The following is a 12,471-nucleotide window of genomic DNA, read 5'->3' as shown; positions in this document are numbered from 1 at the left end:
ATTTAGCAACAAATTGGTATAATCACTTTGGGGGGGGGTGTGTGTTTAACATTGTCTTTTAATTAAACATTTTTCTACCATAGTTTTTATTGCGGCGTGGATAAGGATAGCTTTTATTTCATGAAGAGTAACGCTCTGTGAGGTTTTCTTTCATCATTTTGATTTTGTTCTAACATGTCTTTGCAATAAAAGGAGCAAGTTAGTTTTTCATCTGTTTAGATTGCTGTCTCCAGATCAAGCAAATCTAAAAATATTTTCCATAAGACATTTCCTTGCTGGATAGCCTTTTTATATATACATACGTAATAATTTTAACTGTTAAAAATTTAGCATGAGTTAGCTGAGGTATTTTTCTTCCAAAATCTGAACTGTGGGTGCTTTTTAAGTATCTTGCACTAAAAGCTGTGAGTGTACATTTTGACCTGATTTAACATAGAATCTAGCTTTAGTACTGAGTATGCAGTTTATCCTCCTTTTCCTTTACGTAACTCTGCTATAATATCTACTTGAAGCCAGAGTTGAACTGATAAGGATAGCATTACTAGATTTAGATGGTTTAGTAGCATCAACCAACAGGTTGTGCCCTCTATTGTATGTAAAATACGCAGACATGAATTGGAACCTGAAATACTATACGCCCAAACTGTTCTTCCCCCCTCCCTCACCAGCAGCGGTACTTTTAATTTGCAAAGAAGTCAAAAAATAGTAATGAGATAGCAGGTTTTGAAATAGTATTTTATACCTCTCAATCTCAGGTACATAACAAGAAAGGAAGCTGTTAAATAGCAAAACAAGACAAGAGGGACACAGAAATACAGTAAGTGTTATCAAGTCTGTTGTACTTGTGTCCTTTTTGTCCTCTGTTGTATTTTTTGCGGGGGAGGGAGGTTGTTTGGTGGTTCTTCTGCTGGTTATTTGCTTTTCCTGATGTATTCTATAAGTAAGCAGATGATTCAGTGTGAAACCAAAGCCAAAATTAAACATTCCATATTCAGTGCACAGGACACTTTCGTAAATGGAGCTTGATTTGTAACTTGATTTATAGGCAGCACTTTTTGAAGCAAGTTCTGATATTTAAGTTATGAATGGTTTAGTTAGGTTTTTAAGTATTGTCTTCAAGCATTTATTGTTAGTGTGTTGGCTATACTTGTATTATTTTATTTCATGGCTTATAGCTTAGATAAGACCTAGAAAAATCTGGTTTCAGTCACATGAGCTATATTGGAGAAGTGGTTTTTTTTGATGTTGGTTTTTCTTTGTTTTGTTTTATTGCAACTACGTATCATATTGAAATTAGCATTGGAATCTGTTTGCAAATTAGTTTTCCGTGCTGCCAGGGAATTGTCCCATTAGACATCATGTTGATATTTGTCTCACAAGAGTTTGGAGAGGTGTAATTGGCCATTGAGTTTAGCTGTTTAAAATCAGATCCATCATTCACTAAGTTAACTTCCTGGAAATGGATTTAGAACTGGAAAAGATTTAGATTATTTCAAAATAGATTCCTCGTTCAATGTGTTATGTCCCCCTTCCCCTTCCAAAGCTCTACCAGGTTAAAAAATAAATAAACAAACCATGTCTTCAGTTGTTCTCATATTCCATTTCTGCACACATAGTTTCCATCTGTTTCAACTTGATATGAGGAAATAAGCTAGTGAATATTTTTAGAGCTCTGTTACAAAGCACATAACTTATGGTGACACTTAGAGGGTACTTGTGAAAACTCTCTTGGCTTTTCCCAATAATACCTGAAATCTGGGTAGTGCTATCTGCTTTTTTCCCCCTGTGTAGCAGGTGACCAAGTAACGACTTAAGCTACATTTCTGTTTTTAGGATATTGTAGTAGAAGGTTAAAACTTGCTGATAGAGAAAGGGAATCAGAACTATAAGTAGAAAGTGTACATCTCCTTGTTTCTGGTGTGGTTGGGTGTTCTCCATCAGCCAATGGCATTCATTCTTCTGTTTAATAGGTATTACACAAGTTTCTCGCGCAATAAAGCGAGATGGGGTTGAAATACAGGTCTTCAGCTCGGTCTCTTAGCTTTTGGACTGTAGTAGGCAATGGACAGTAATATGGATAAAATGGTCTGAGGAGTGTGGGGAGTCTCCCATCATTGTCCTATCTGTGCTGTCCCCTGTCTGTCTGTCTGTGTCGTGTCCCCCCCCGCCCACCTCTGTTTTTCTGTGTTTAGAAAGTTATGGTAACTTTCTGTTTGACCTGTGACAGACCTGAATCTTGTCCTTATGGAGAATGTTGGTGCTGTTACACCAGAGGAAAGCAGGTTGCTGGATGCATTTATTATTGGTTGTGTTAGAAAAGATTCAGTTGTTGAAGAAGCTGCTTTTCATTTTAGTTTTTAACCATAATGCCAGTTGGTTGGATTTTTTTTTTTTTCGGTTGCATAGGAGGCTTATACATTGTCGATTAATTATGTTCAGCCACAAACTAACTTAGCCCGTAATTGCCCATTCCCTCACAGAAAAGTCTCTGTACACATGTCCCTGGTCTGTACAATTACAAAATATGGTTTAAGTGTAGCTGCAATTGCAATATCCAAGCTAATAGCCTATGTATAAATAACTTGAAAGTAAATTTTAACTTGTTTTGGTCTTGTGGAGTTGAGTGGAAGTTCTGTATTTGCAGACTTAAAATTATCCAAACTGTATGAAGTACTTAATTTAAAAATGATAGACTGAATTCTTAAAATACAGCCACGTGGATCTTTGTGTTTCTTCAGTACCTGTTTGTCAGAAGCATGCTTGGGAATGTATACATTTTGCTGTCTTGCCGTGTCTTTCCCTGTTCTTCTCGGGTGAATACTTTGTAAGATCATTTTGGTCACTATTTGGAAACAACATTGTTCCTAACTGTTTGCGGCAAGACTGTTAGTGATTTTAAATGGAGTTGTACCATGATCTCTGTGACAATGGGATGTTTCTTGGAGATCGTTTAAGATAAACAAAGATAGTGCAGGTAATCCTCAAGGCAAAAAGGAAGAGTACTCTCCTCTAGATTTATTTTTCTCTTACCTTCATTTTTGAAAAGTTTTTCCTGATCCTTGTGTTCAGTAGACCCAGACAGGTTTTAGCTCTGTAGTCTTTCCTCTAGGAGCCGTTGACAAATAGATTCAATGACTGAAAATACTCTTTCCAAAACAAAATGCTTGTTTATTTCTGGAAACATATGTGATGACATAATCCATAATCTTTTAAATTAGCTAGGACACCTTGGTATAAGTACTGCCCAGAGTCTCTTGTCTAATCTCAGTCAGTGAGTCACTACCATGTTTCTGGGTGAAGTTGGTCTCTCTGGGTTGGTCTGTCTGTCTCTCCCTGGCTCTGCATCTTGCCCTTCCCCCTTCCACACCCTTGAGTTTTTTCCTCCTTCTTGATTGTCTTTAGGACTCTCAGATTAGTTTGGAGAGGCAGATAATCCAAAATAAAGTGGATTTCATCAGTAGATCCACTGTTGTTCACTTACACATTAGTCATTTACATGACTGTTGCCTGAATCATAGGATCATAGCCAAATTTAGCTTGGAAGGGACCTCAGTATTCCTGAGTTTTAAACAATTAATATTTGTTAGCTAAGGTTAGACAAACTATAAAACTCAAGGAATCGGAAGCAGCATTCATTAAATTTAATCTTTTGGTCTGTAGCCACACCAAACTGTGAAGCCAACCATTCATTTTAGTGGAATTTGAATGCCTTACGTTTAAAGCAGATAATTGAGCTATATTGTAAGTTGCTGAAATGCAAATACCCACTTACTGATCTGGCAGCCACAACTGGGTCTGATTTTCGTCTAGTCTTGGGGACTTGTGTAGGAGAGGGCTTGAGGATAAGGGAGGAGAAACAAAGGAAAAAAAGAAGAGGCTCTCTAGTTTAGTGGACTTGAGCAAATAAAATGCTATGGAGTAGTTAACTGTACGGGAAGAAGTTATTCCATGAAGTCAATAAATGCGTGGGAACATCGTGTGCCATGTAGTTACACTATCTCCCTCATTTTTCCAATTTTACCCTGAAGTGGAAATAGGATGCTGTGCTTGTGTAAAAACAAAACCAAAAAACCCACAACTTGATTGGGTCAGAAGTAGTTTTGCTTATGCATGGACAAATCCTGGTGTGACTTCTGAAAATAATTACTAAGGGACAGTACTTTTATATATTCAAAGTGGAAGCAAAAGGGAGAGGATGAATCCTACAGAAGCCCTGGAACCAGTGCAATGAAAAGGGGTAGGAACAGTGCGGTGGCGGGGGGGAGTGTGGGGCGCCTTTTTGGCTTGCTCTTATGTGAGTTCTGTGATTGACTTAAATCAAAATGTCAGCACTTTAATGGTGATCGAAAGACATTGAATTTTAGGAGGTTAATTACCATTTTATTTTGTAAAATGGGGCACAGACTCATGTCAGGCCTTCCCTTATAAACATGCCTAGTAAGGAGTGCTTTTTCTCTGGGTTTTTTTTCTTTTCTTCTTCTGTGACTTCTAGAATAATACATTCTGTAAGATAATTTTCAGGTGTCCTGTGTACAACTATTTATGATATTGTAAATAGTCTCAGATTTTTAATTGGTTTGGCTGTGTTAGCATACCTGTGCATGGAAGATCCTCTTGATACAGATAAAGCTTAAATCACTTGAACACTTGAAGCATTTTACCCAAAAGAGGGGGGAATTAAAACTGTTGAACTGTTGATTTTGATTTTTTGTTTTGTTGATGGACTCAATTTATTGGAATTATTAGAGAACATCACTCCAATGAAATACCTGAAAAATGAAGAAAGTGTTAGAGCATTCAATGTTGAGAGTTCCTTTGCCTACTCAGTTAAATTGCAGTGCTAATTAGTAGTAGTCTTTCAGCTGCGTTTCATGACAGGTATTATTGGTAGACAATACTTGTTGTTTTTATTTGTAGATGTATCTGTCTTTCTGATCACAAACATGCAGTGAGACTGAAATCCAGGGAGAGACCTCTTGCAAAATGAAAGTGTCAACGTTAGAGAATTCTGTAAGGGACTGGTTAGCCCCCATTAGCCTTTATTGGGCCTATAACAATACAGAAATAAAAGTTTTTGTCTTCCTTTGGGAAGATTAAAGCTTGCTTTTGTAGTAGCTATATAAGAGGTCGGAACAAAGAAGTGTGTTTTGAGTTTACAGTTATGGCATCTAATCATCTTCAAAACCAGTTTTCTTTCTGTAAACAGAAAAATGCCCTGAGCTGTTTGCAGTCCCTTCAGAATAAGGGTGCTCAGAACAGAAAATAAATTTGTCCAGTGACTCCTGTTCTGCAGACATTTTGCCAGTTATTTGTGAAATACTCAGGCGGTGCACTCTGCATGCTAATCTATTGGCACATTTGCTGGGGAGTGAAGGGGGCAGAAGTGGGGATGTGGACTCGGTACGGAGCGTCTCCTTCCAGCCTGGCTGTGTCAAGCCTGCCTCACAGGTGACAGTAAGTAGCAGTCCCCCAAAGGGCTGTGGAAGCCCACCTGTGGTCCAAAGAATGACATGGCCGGCCTGCTCCAGTAGAGTCAGGTCAGAGTATGTATCATCGACTAGCTCTTCCCAAGAGGGAGAATAGCTTTTGGCATAACTAATTAGCTCCTGTTGCTGCTTGCAGCCTGTATCAATCACTGCCGTCAAGTGAGGCCCCTTTCAGAGACTTGTCTTCAGAATTGCCATGAACTGAAATTTCCTTCCTTTCTCAAAAAGAAAGAATGAAATTTGGCAGTATATATTATTGAGTCTTCTTTAGAACATAGATTTGAAAATGGGCTCTGATGGAAATTTTTATATATCCCCCCTCTCCCCACCTTCTGTTGCCGTTGCTGTGAGGGATGAGTTCAGATGCCAACTGATGGTATTTTCTCTTTGTTACTGAGTCACGCAGGTGGGATGTACCTTTTAATAAACTGCTGTTCTTTAGTGGTGTTACAGACAGACTTTTTAAGGCTCTCAACTGCATTCTTCCTTAAGGAGTAAGCGTATGTTGTCAATTTGCACTATCATATTTGTAAAATACATTTTACTTTTTTTTTAAGCCTTGATAGTACGACTAGAAGCTATTGGAAGCTTTTAAAGTTTTCATCTATGATTGATTACAGCTCTTCCCAATAGAACTTTATGCTGTTTATTACGTAAGTTAACAATACAGATGTAAAAGCAAAGAATGGTATCAGAAATGCAATTTTATTTGAAGTACAGCTTAAATGTGAAGAGTGCTCTGAAATAACTTTGTGTAATTTAAATCATTGTCCTTAGAGCTCTTCCGATTTTGCTTTATTTGCTTTTGTGAAGTGCAAAAGAAGTTTGTTAAATCAACACTGTGTGTGTTTGTGGTTATTTTGTATTCATTTAGTGTGGGTGAGTTATATGTATGAATCAGCCCAGGGTTTCTAATCCCAAACTCTGCTGCTTGAGTTGATAATCCATAACTCATTACTAAGACCCTGAATAACTGGTGTCAAGGACGGTGGCCAAGTTAAGACCTCTTTGCGTAGGTCCACTGTAGATGAAGGCTGAGAGAGGTTACACTTTGCACAAGGGTAAAGTCTGTAATGTGTGACAAAGAATGAAATGCCTGATGCAATTAATTTTACTTAGGAATTGAATTCAAGTATGGAAAAAACAATTCTATTTAAAGTGCTTGCATATGCCTTTAGTACATTTCACCCCCATATAGTAAATGTTCTGTTTTCTATGGCTTTAGTGTTGTGAAGGACTTCTTGGAACATTTTTCAGGTAGATGAATTAGTTGATTTGTCTAGTAGTGTAGAAATACAACTTTGCTGTGGTAATTGGATGCAAGTGTGTTCTGTGAAACTGAGAGGGTATCTGAAAAGAAGCTGATGTAAAGGATTATTCGAAAACATTCTGACAGCAGAAGGGAGAAGATTCCTTTCTGTGTAAACTACCCACCCAGGTCTCTGGTTCTTCTGTTTTGGGGGGGAATATGCAATAATAACTTGAGGAGAAACCTTGTTAGTCCTGTGCACTAGGTAGATTGTGTTGTATGATGTGTAACCGTGTATGAAATGAGTCTTACCCCTGTTATGTTTTCAGGAGTTTTATTATTTACTTTGTAAATAAAGATCTCCTGAAGATTTCAGTTTCTGGGGGTCATCTAGGCACCACTTTCTGAATGTCTGAGATATGAATTCTCTTTTGTTACTGATAGAGTCCATCTTAGTTTCTTTCTTTTAAAAATAAAATATAGTTGAAGTATTGTCTTAGGTTTTAAAAAACCCCCCACAATAATGAAGTACAAGCCAAGAGCCAAATAAGAAGCTACCTACTTAGGAACTCTATTTTTTTGGTCCTCTACTTGAAAATTTTTGTTTCTCTATTCAGCAGATTTAATATATTTTTTTGTTTCATTTCAGCATAAAAATAAACCACATGTGGTGACCTTAGCTGGGAGCCACTGTTTCCTCGGCAGCTGCTGCTACACGCTGCTTTTCTGACAGACGGGGCTAGGTCATGGTTACCAGAGGACACCCTTGTGGTCATAACCAAGTTGTAAATGTCACTAAGATTGTTTCTGGATGCCTATCACATGTGTATCACTGATTCTGAAGTAGATAAAGTCAGCCAAAGATTCATGTGGGAGTAGGGACTCCCAGCAGACTACTTTTAAAGCCGAATAGCAGCAAGAGTTGTGACATGCATCCATAAGCAGCGGCAGTGATTTGACAGTTCTTTAGCCCTTTGGTAGAAGTGACAGCACGCCTGCAAAGATCGTCAGGCCTGTTTCAGCCCCATTAATGTTGTTTTGAATGCGAGCCTACGGTCTGAAAAAATGATAAATGTTCAGTGATTGATGATTTTAAAGTCCCAGGGGAGTTGGGATTGTTTCTGGTAGCTGTGAACAATTTCCCCCCCTCCCTTAATTAGGCCTGAGCTTTAGGGTTCTCTCTAGCAGGCTGAGAGAAGTGAGGAAGTAGGAACTGTAAGGTTTACAAAATGCTTTTTAAAACTTTGGCTACAAAGGAGGTGCAATTTTGAGTGCCAGGTCTGTCATGTTTGGTACAGAAGAAGTGATTCAGCGCACATTTCATCAGTCTGAATGGCAAATACCACATTCATACTTTTTCATACATTTTGAAATGTACAAAAGATAATTTTAAGTAATTGGGTTAATTAAATATGTGCATCGTAGGGCTTCTGTGTTTTTCTGTCTCTGTACCTTTGGCTCAAGCTTTCAACGAGGCAGGATTTCCCCATTTCATAAGGGTCACTCCAAGCCTGCTACATTAGCTCTACTAATGCTGGAAAAGCGCAAACCAGTATTTCAGTTTGAGTGCTTGTTTGCAAATCGGGTGACGAAGTTGTTTATTTAATCACTATTTGGAAGTAAACCTTTCGTCAGCTATGCAGTTTAGTAATGTGATAGTGTCAAAATGCCTATTAATCTGTAACATTAATAGCAGGCTGCAAGGGGAAATGGAATTTATTCTTCTCATTTGCACTAACATTTTTTTCCTAATGTCAGTGGCTCTTCCTGGCCTTTTTACTGCGTTGTTTTATTAATGCAAACAGAAACCTTAGGGAAAAAAAAAAATCAGTTGTGACTTCTTCAGACTAATTTTACTCTCTGGTTAGTGACTTAACACTAAGAGGATTCAAATATCAAAATATCTCAGTATTATTCGATTTTTTAGAAATATTGTCCATGAGGACACAGCTTATAAAGAAATATGTGTTTTCTTTTCGATGAGGGGTAAAGAAGAGAGGAAAAAAAAAAAAGGAGGGGGGGAGAAAGTAAAATGTGGGAAGGGAGTAATTTCTGTGAGATAGACCCGAAAGCCAACTTTTGTGATTAATGACCAATTGTGACTCTGCACATTTAATTAGGAAAGTGTCATTACACTCAATTAGCAGGGCTGCCAAATAATCTGTTTAATACTCTGGTCTTTTTTTCTCTAGGGTTTTGCAGACAGTCCTCATTACAGTGATCACTTGAATGACAGTCGATTAGGGCCCCATGAAGGATTGTCCCCGACACCTTTCATGAACTCAAATCTGATGGGTAAGTAGGTAATTCTTTACGAGTATCCCCTCAAAGCCTCTTTGGTCAGAAAGAGACATTTTTCATTCCCTTGTCTAGGCCTGATATGTCAAGCATCTGGAAGTTGCTCTGTTTCTTATAGCAATGCTGACTTTCCTACTGAAATCTTTTTATGTTGAGCAAATTCCTCATAAAAGCCATTGTCCAGGACTTTTTAGAAGGAGGAACCTAGAAAGCTGATACATGTTGATTTGATTTTTATGTTTCTCTTGAAAATTCTAAATTATTTTAAAGCAGAATCTCCCTTAATTTGTCTGAAAAGACATCTATAGCAATTCTTAATTTGTGCATTTAAAAAAAATAAATTACTATTTTTTTAACACTGTGGATTCCTGAACTACCTACCAATTTACTTGAGGCTTTTCCTCAGTTAGTGATTTAAGGGCCTTGCCTCTTATTTTTAATTTTTTAATTTCTTTGATATTTGTTGTATTAGAAATGCTGTTCCTTCTAAGAAATAGATGCAAACTCCTATTTTGCTAGGCAGTTGTTAGTTCTTCCAGGCCTGTGGGTGTCCAACATTTTCTGCTTTTGAAACTGGAAAAAAAGCAAGCAAAATGTGTATTATATTGTGGGTTTAGGTATTCAAAGCTTTTTCTTCATGGCCTGAACTTTCGTGTTGCCTGAAATGTGTTCATTTATTGATGGTATTGTTTGAAACTCTTCTCCCTATTCCATTTTGGAGCATAAAAATGTTGATTTCAAAATATTTATTTATTGATTGGCAATGCATGGTCTTAGGACAATTTTTTTCTTGTGTCTTAAACTTAGGGATGACTCTGAATGTTTGTTCTGAATTCATACAATTGACATTGTTTCACTTATGTATTCTGTGTGTTGTAGACATGACCTATTTTGTGATCTCAGTATTGTCCTTTTAAGACATAGCCATGGTAATCTAAGTGGATTACCTAAATCCAAATCCTGGTGGTCTGCAATTTCTTTTGGAAATCTTTCTACTTTGCTCAGTCTTTGTTTACTACTCTAATTTTCTCTGAAACGGAGGCGGACAAAGCACAGCTATAGCTGAAACCGAATTTTGTTTAAACCTTCATATATGAACCTGAAAATATATAATTTTAAATTGACTGTCTCTGTAGTCTTTGTTTAGAGAGAGTACATGTCAATTAATGATACTTATATCTGAAAATAGTAAAGCTAAAATGTAGTTTCCCTTAGTTATTTTGATAGAGTAGAGCTGCCCTCGATACTGTTTCAAATATGTTGTCTTTTTTAAATACAGGAGACTAAAAAGACTTCAAGTTACTTCAATTGCTTTCCCAGTATTTTGATCAGTAACACATATGGAATGGTTCTAGGCTTTGTAGCTGATTCTGATTTAACTTTACAAAAATATATAGCAAAGTTTGATTGATATATATATATTTATATATTTTTTTATATATTTTATATTTTTTTTAATTTATATTATCAAAGACAAACTATTTGGTCATGCTTTTATTTGGAGCCATCCAATTTCTAAACAATATGTGCCTTTAAATATATGAAGAAAATAATTGGTGCAACTATATCTCCTTAGTTTTTCAGTTTTATTGAAGAGATGGCTAGGTGATTCCATTAGACATAATAGAATTACGTCATTAATTCAGATTTGAAAAGATGCCTGTGTTGAGATTGTTTTGTAGAGAGAATTAATGAATTACAAGATGCGTATGGTCAATCACTAACCCGAAGAAGCTGTGAGCCGAAATAGTTTTGTAAGACTTTATGGCTAACAGTTCTTCTGGATTTTATTTTGTTAGAGCAATAGTACTTAATTTCCTTCTATATGCAGCAAAGATGTATAGACAGCTTCCAGTGTATATCTTTAAGAAATGTAGACCTCAAAACTGTAGAAGCATGCTTCTAAAAGTATCCCACCTATGGTTCTTGGCTTGTCATAACAAATTATATTCATTTTACTTACATTACAGTATAGGATGCAGCTTTGTGTAACACAGTTTCACATCATGAATTTTTGCAGCATATCTTAAGTTTGATGCTGAAAGTTTGGAGAGAAGAATGATAAAAGCTACAACATAAAAACGTGGAGTAGTAGTTTTCTGTGTAGTACCACTATCTGTGTTTGGGTTTTTTGTCTCTTATTGAAAAGCAAAATTAAATTTCTTAAGTTTTTTAGGCAAAAAATATACAGTTTATTAATATCAAATTATGGACATGTTACCATAAACAGAATGAAAGCATACATTTTATTAGTTACTGTAGAGGCTATTTAATGCATTGATTCATTATTCTGTGATCTTCAGAGGTTAAAAGGAGATGGAGGCTCAGAACACGAACTCGAGGAGTTTATAGGAAATATCTCATTAGGCTAATAGGAGCGACAGAGCATCTAGAGTTCGACGCTGAAGAGCTGAAAAACACATCCCTTCCCAACATTGTATCATGACTGAAGTACATCTCTGAAATAGTTAAAAACTATTTAAAAAAAAAAAAAAAAAGAGCAACAACATATTTCACCATTGCTGTCAACTCTTAAGAGCACCATTAAAAGAAAGAATTGTGTGTCAAGGGGATGTTGTTATTTTGTGTATTATGTTCAGCCGTAAGCATATTTGCCTGAAGAGATAGCGGATTATAAAGTGCCACTGTCTTTCATGATGGAGCTCTCAAACACTTTAATGATCTTGTACATTGCAAAAGAGAGAAATTTTGTCTAACAAGAGTTGATAATGATTCAATAATGAACAATTTGCCACAGAAAGATGCATTTCCATATTCATTTAGATATTTTTGAAGTGTTTTGCAGAGGAAGTAAAGCTATTATGTTGGATTGGTTAGTGTTCTTCACTAATGAATTCCAGAATTATCCTGTTGATTTGTTAGTATAAAAAAAGAAGGGCCGTTGCTTGTATTTTAAGTAAAACCACTGAATCCTCTTGGCACCAGCATAGTCGGTTAGTATCCATAGAGATAGGTAGAAAATCAGGCTAAGATATATTGGTGGTATTGTTGTAGCTCTGTTTAGACTGGATAATCTTTGCTTATTCAACATTTTCTGTTTTAATTACATTCTAGAAAACTATTCACAAAGATACCAGATCCCTTTCTCTGTAGTTATGTTGCCTTTTAGTAGTCGGCACTTGCAAGGAGAGGTCAGTTTTTGCTAGGACCCTTCAAGCATGTGCTATCTCTTGTACTGTTCCCTGGACTTTATTTTACTGAGCTTTTCTACTTCTGCTTATTGGGCAGAAAGGAAGGAGATCATTCTTGAATATAGCTTAAAGGGGTTTTTGTTGATCCTTCTTGAAAACTTGAAGTGGGTGGCTTCATTTCTTTTGTGTGTCTGTCTGTCCGCGAGAGGTAGAAAGGATAAAGGCCAAACTTTTGTGCTCTGTGTTCGTTGTCTGTGTACTACGCAGTTCCATGTGATAAAAAGTC

The 12,471-nt window shown here is 36.7% G+C and overlaps 1 protein-coding gene across 7 annotated transcripts in view; it reads left to right on the top strand.

Moving 5' to 3' along the window:
* TCF12 (transcription factor 12) overlaps positions 1 to 12,471 on the top strand; it is a 170,204-nt gene that overhangs the window by 51,688 nt on the left and 106,045 nt on the right. For all 7 annotated transcript variants that reach the window (XM_063346154.1, XM_063346156.1, XM_063346153.1 and 4 more), the window contains exon 6: positions 8,928 to 9,030. In XM_063346154.1, the coding sequence (XP_063202224.1) occupies positions 8,928 to 9,030 (103 nt within the window). The remainder of the gene's footprint in view (positions 1 to 8,927; positions 9,031 to 12,471) is intronic.

This window comes from Chroicocephalus ridibundus, chromosome 9, assembly GCF_963924245.1.
Source record: "Chroicocephalus ridibundus chromosome 9, bChrRid1.1, whole genome shotgun sequence".
Classification (NCBI taxonomy): domain Eukaryota; kingdom Metazoa; phylum Chordata; class Aves; order Charadriiformes; family Laridae; genus Chroicocephalus; species Chroicocephalus ridibundus.
Note: the sequence above shows the minus strand (reverse complement) of the source record. Positions and strands in the feature narration are given on the sequence as shown.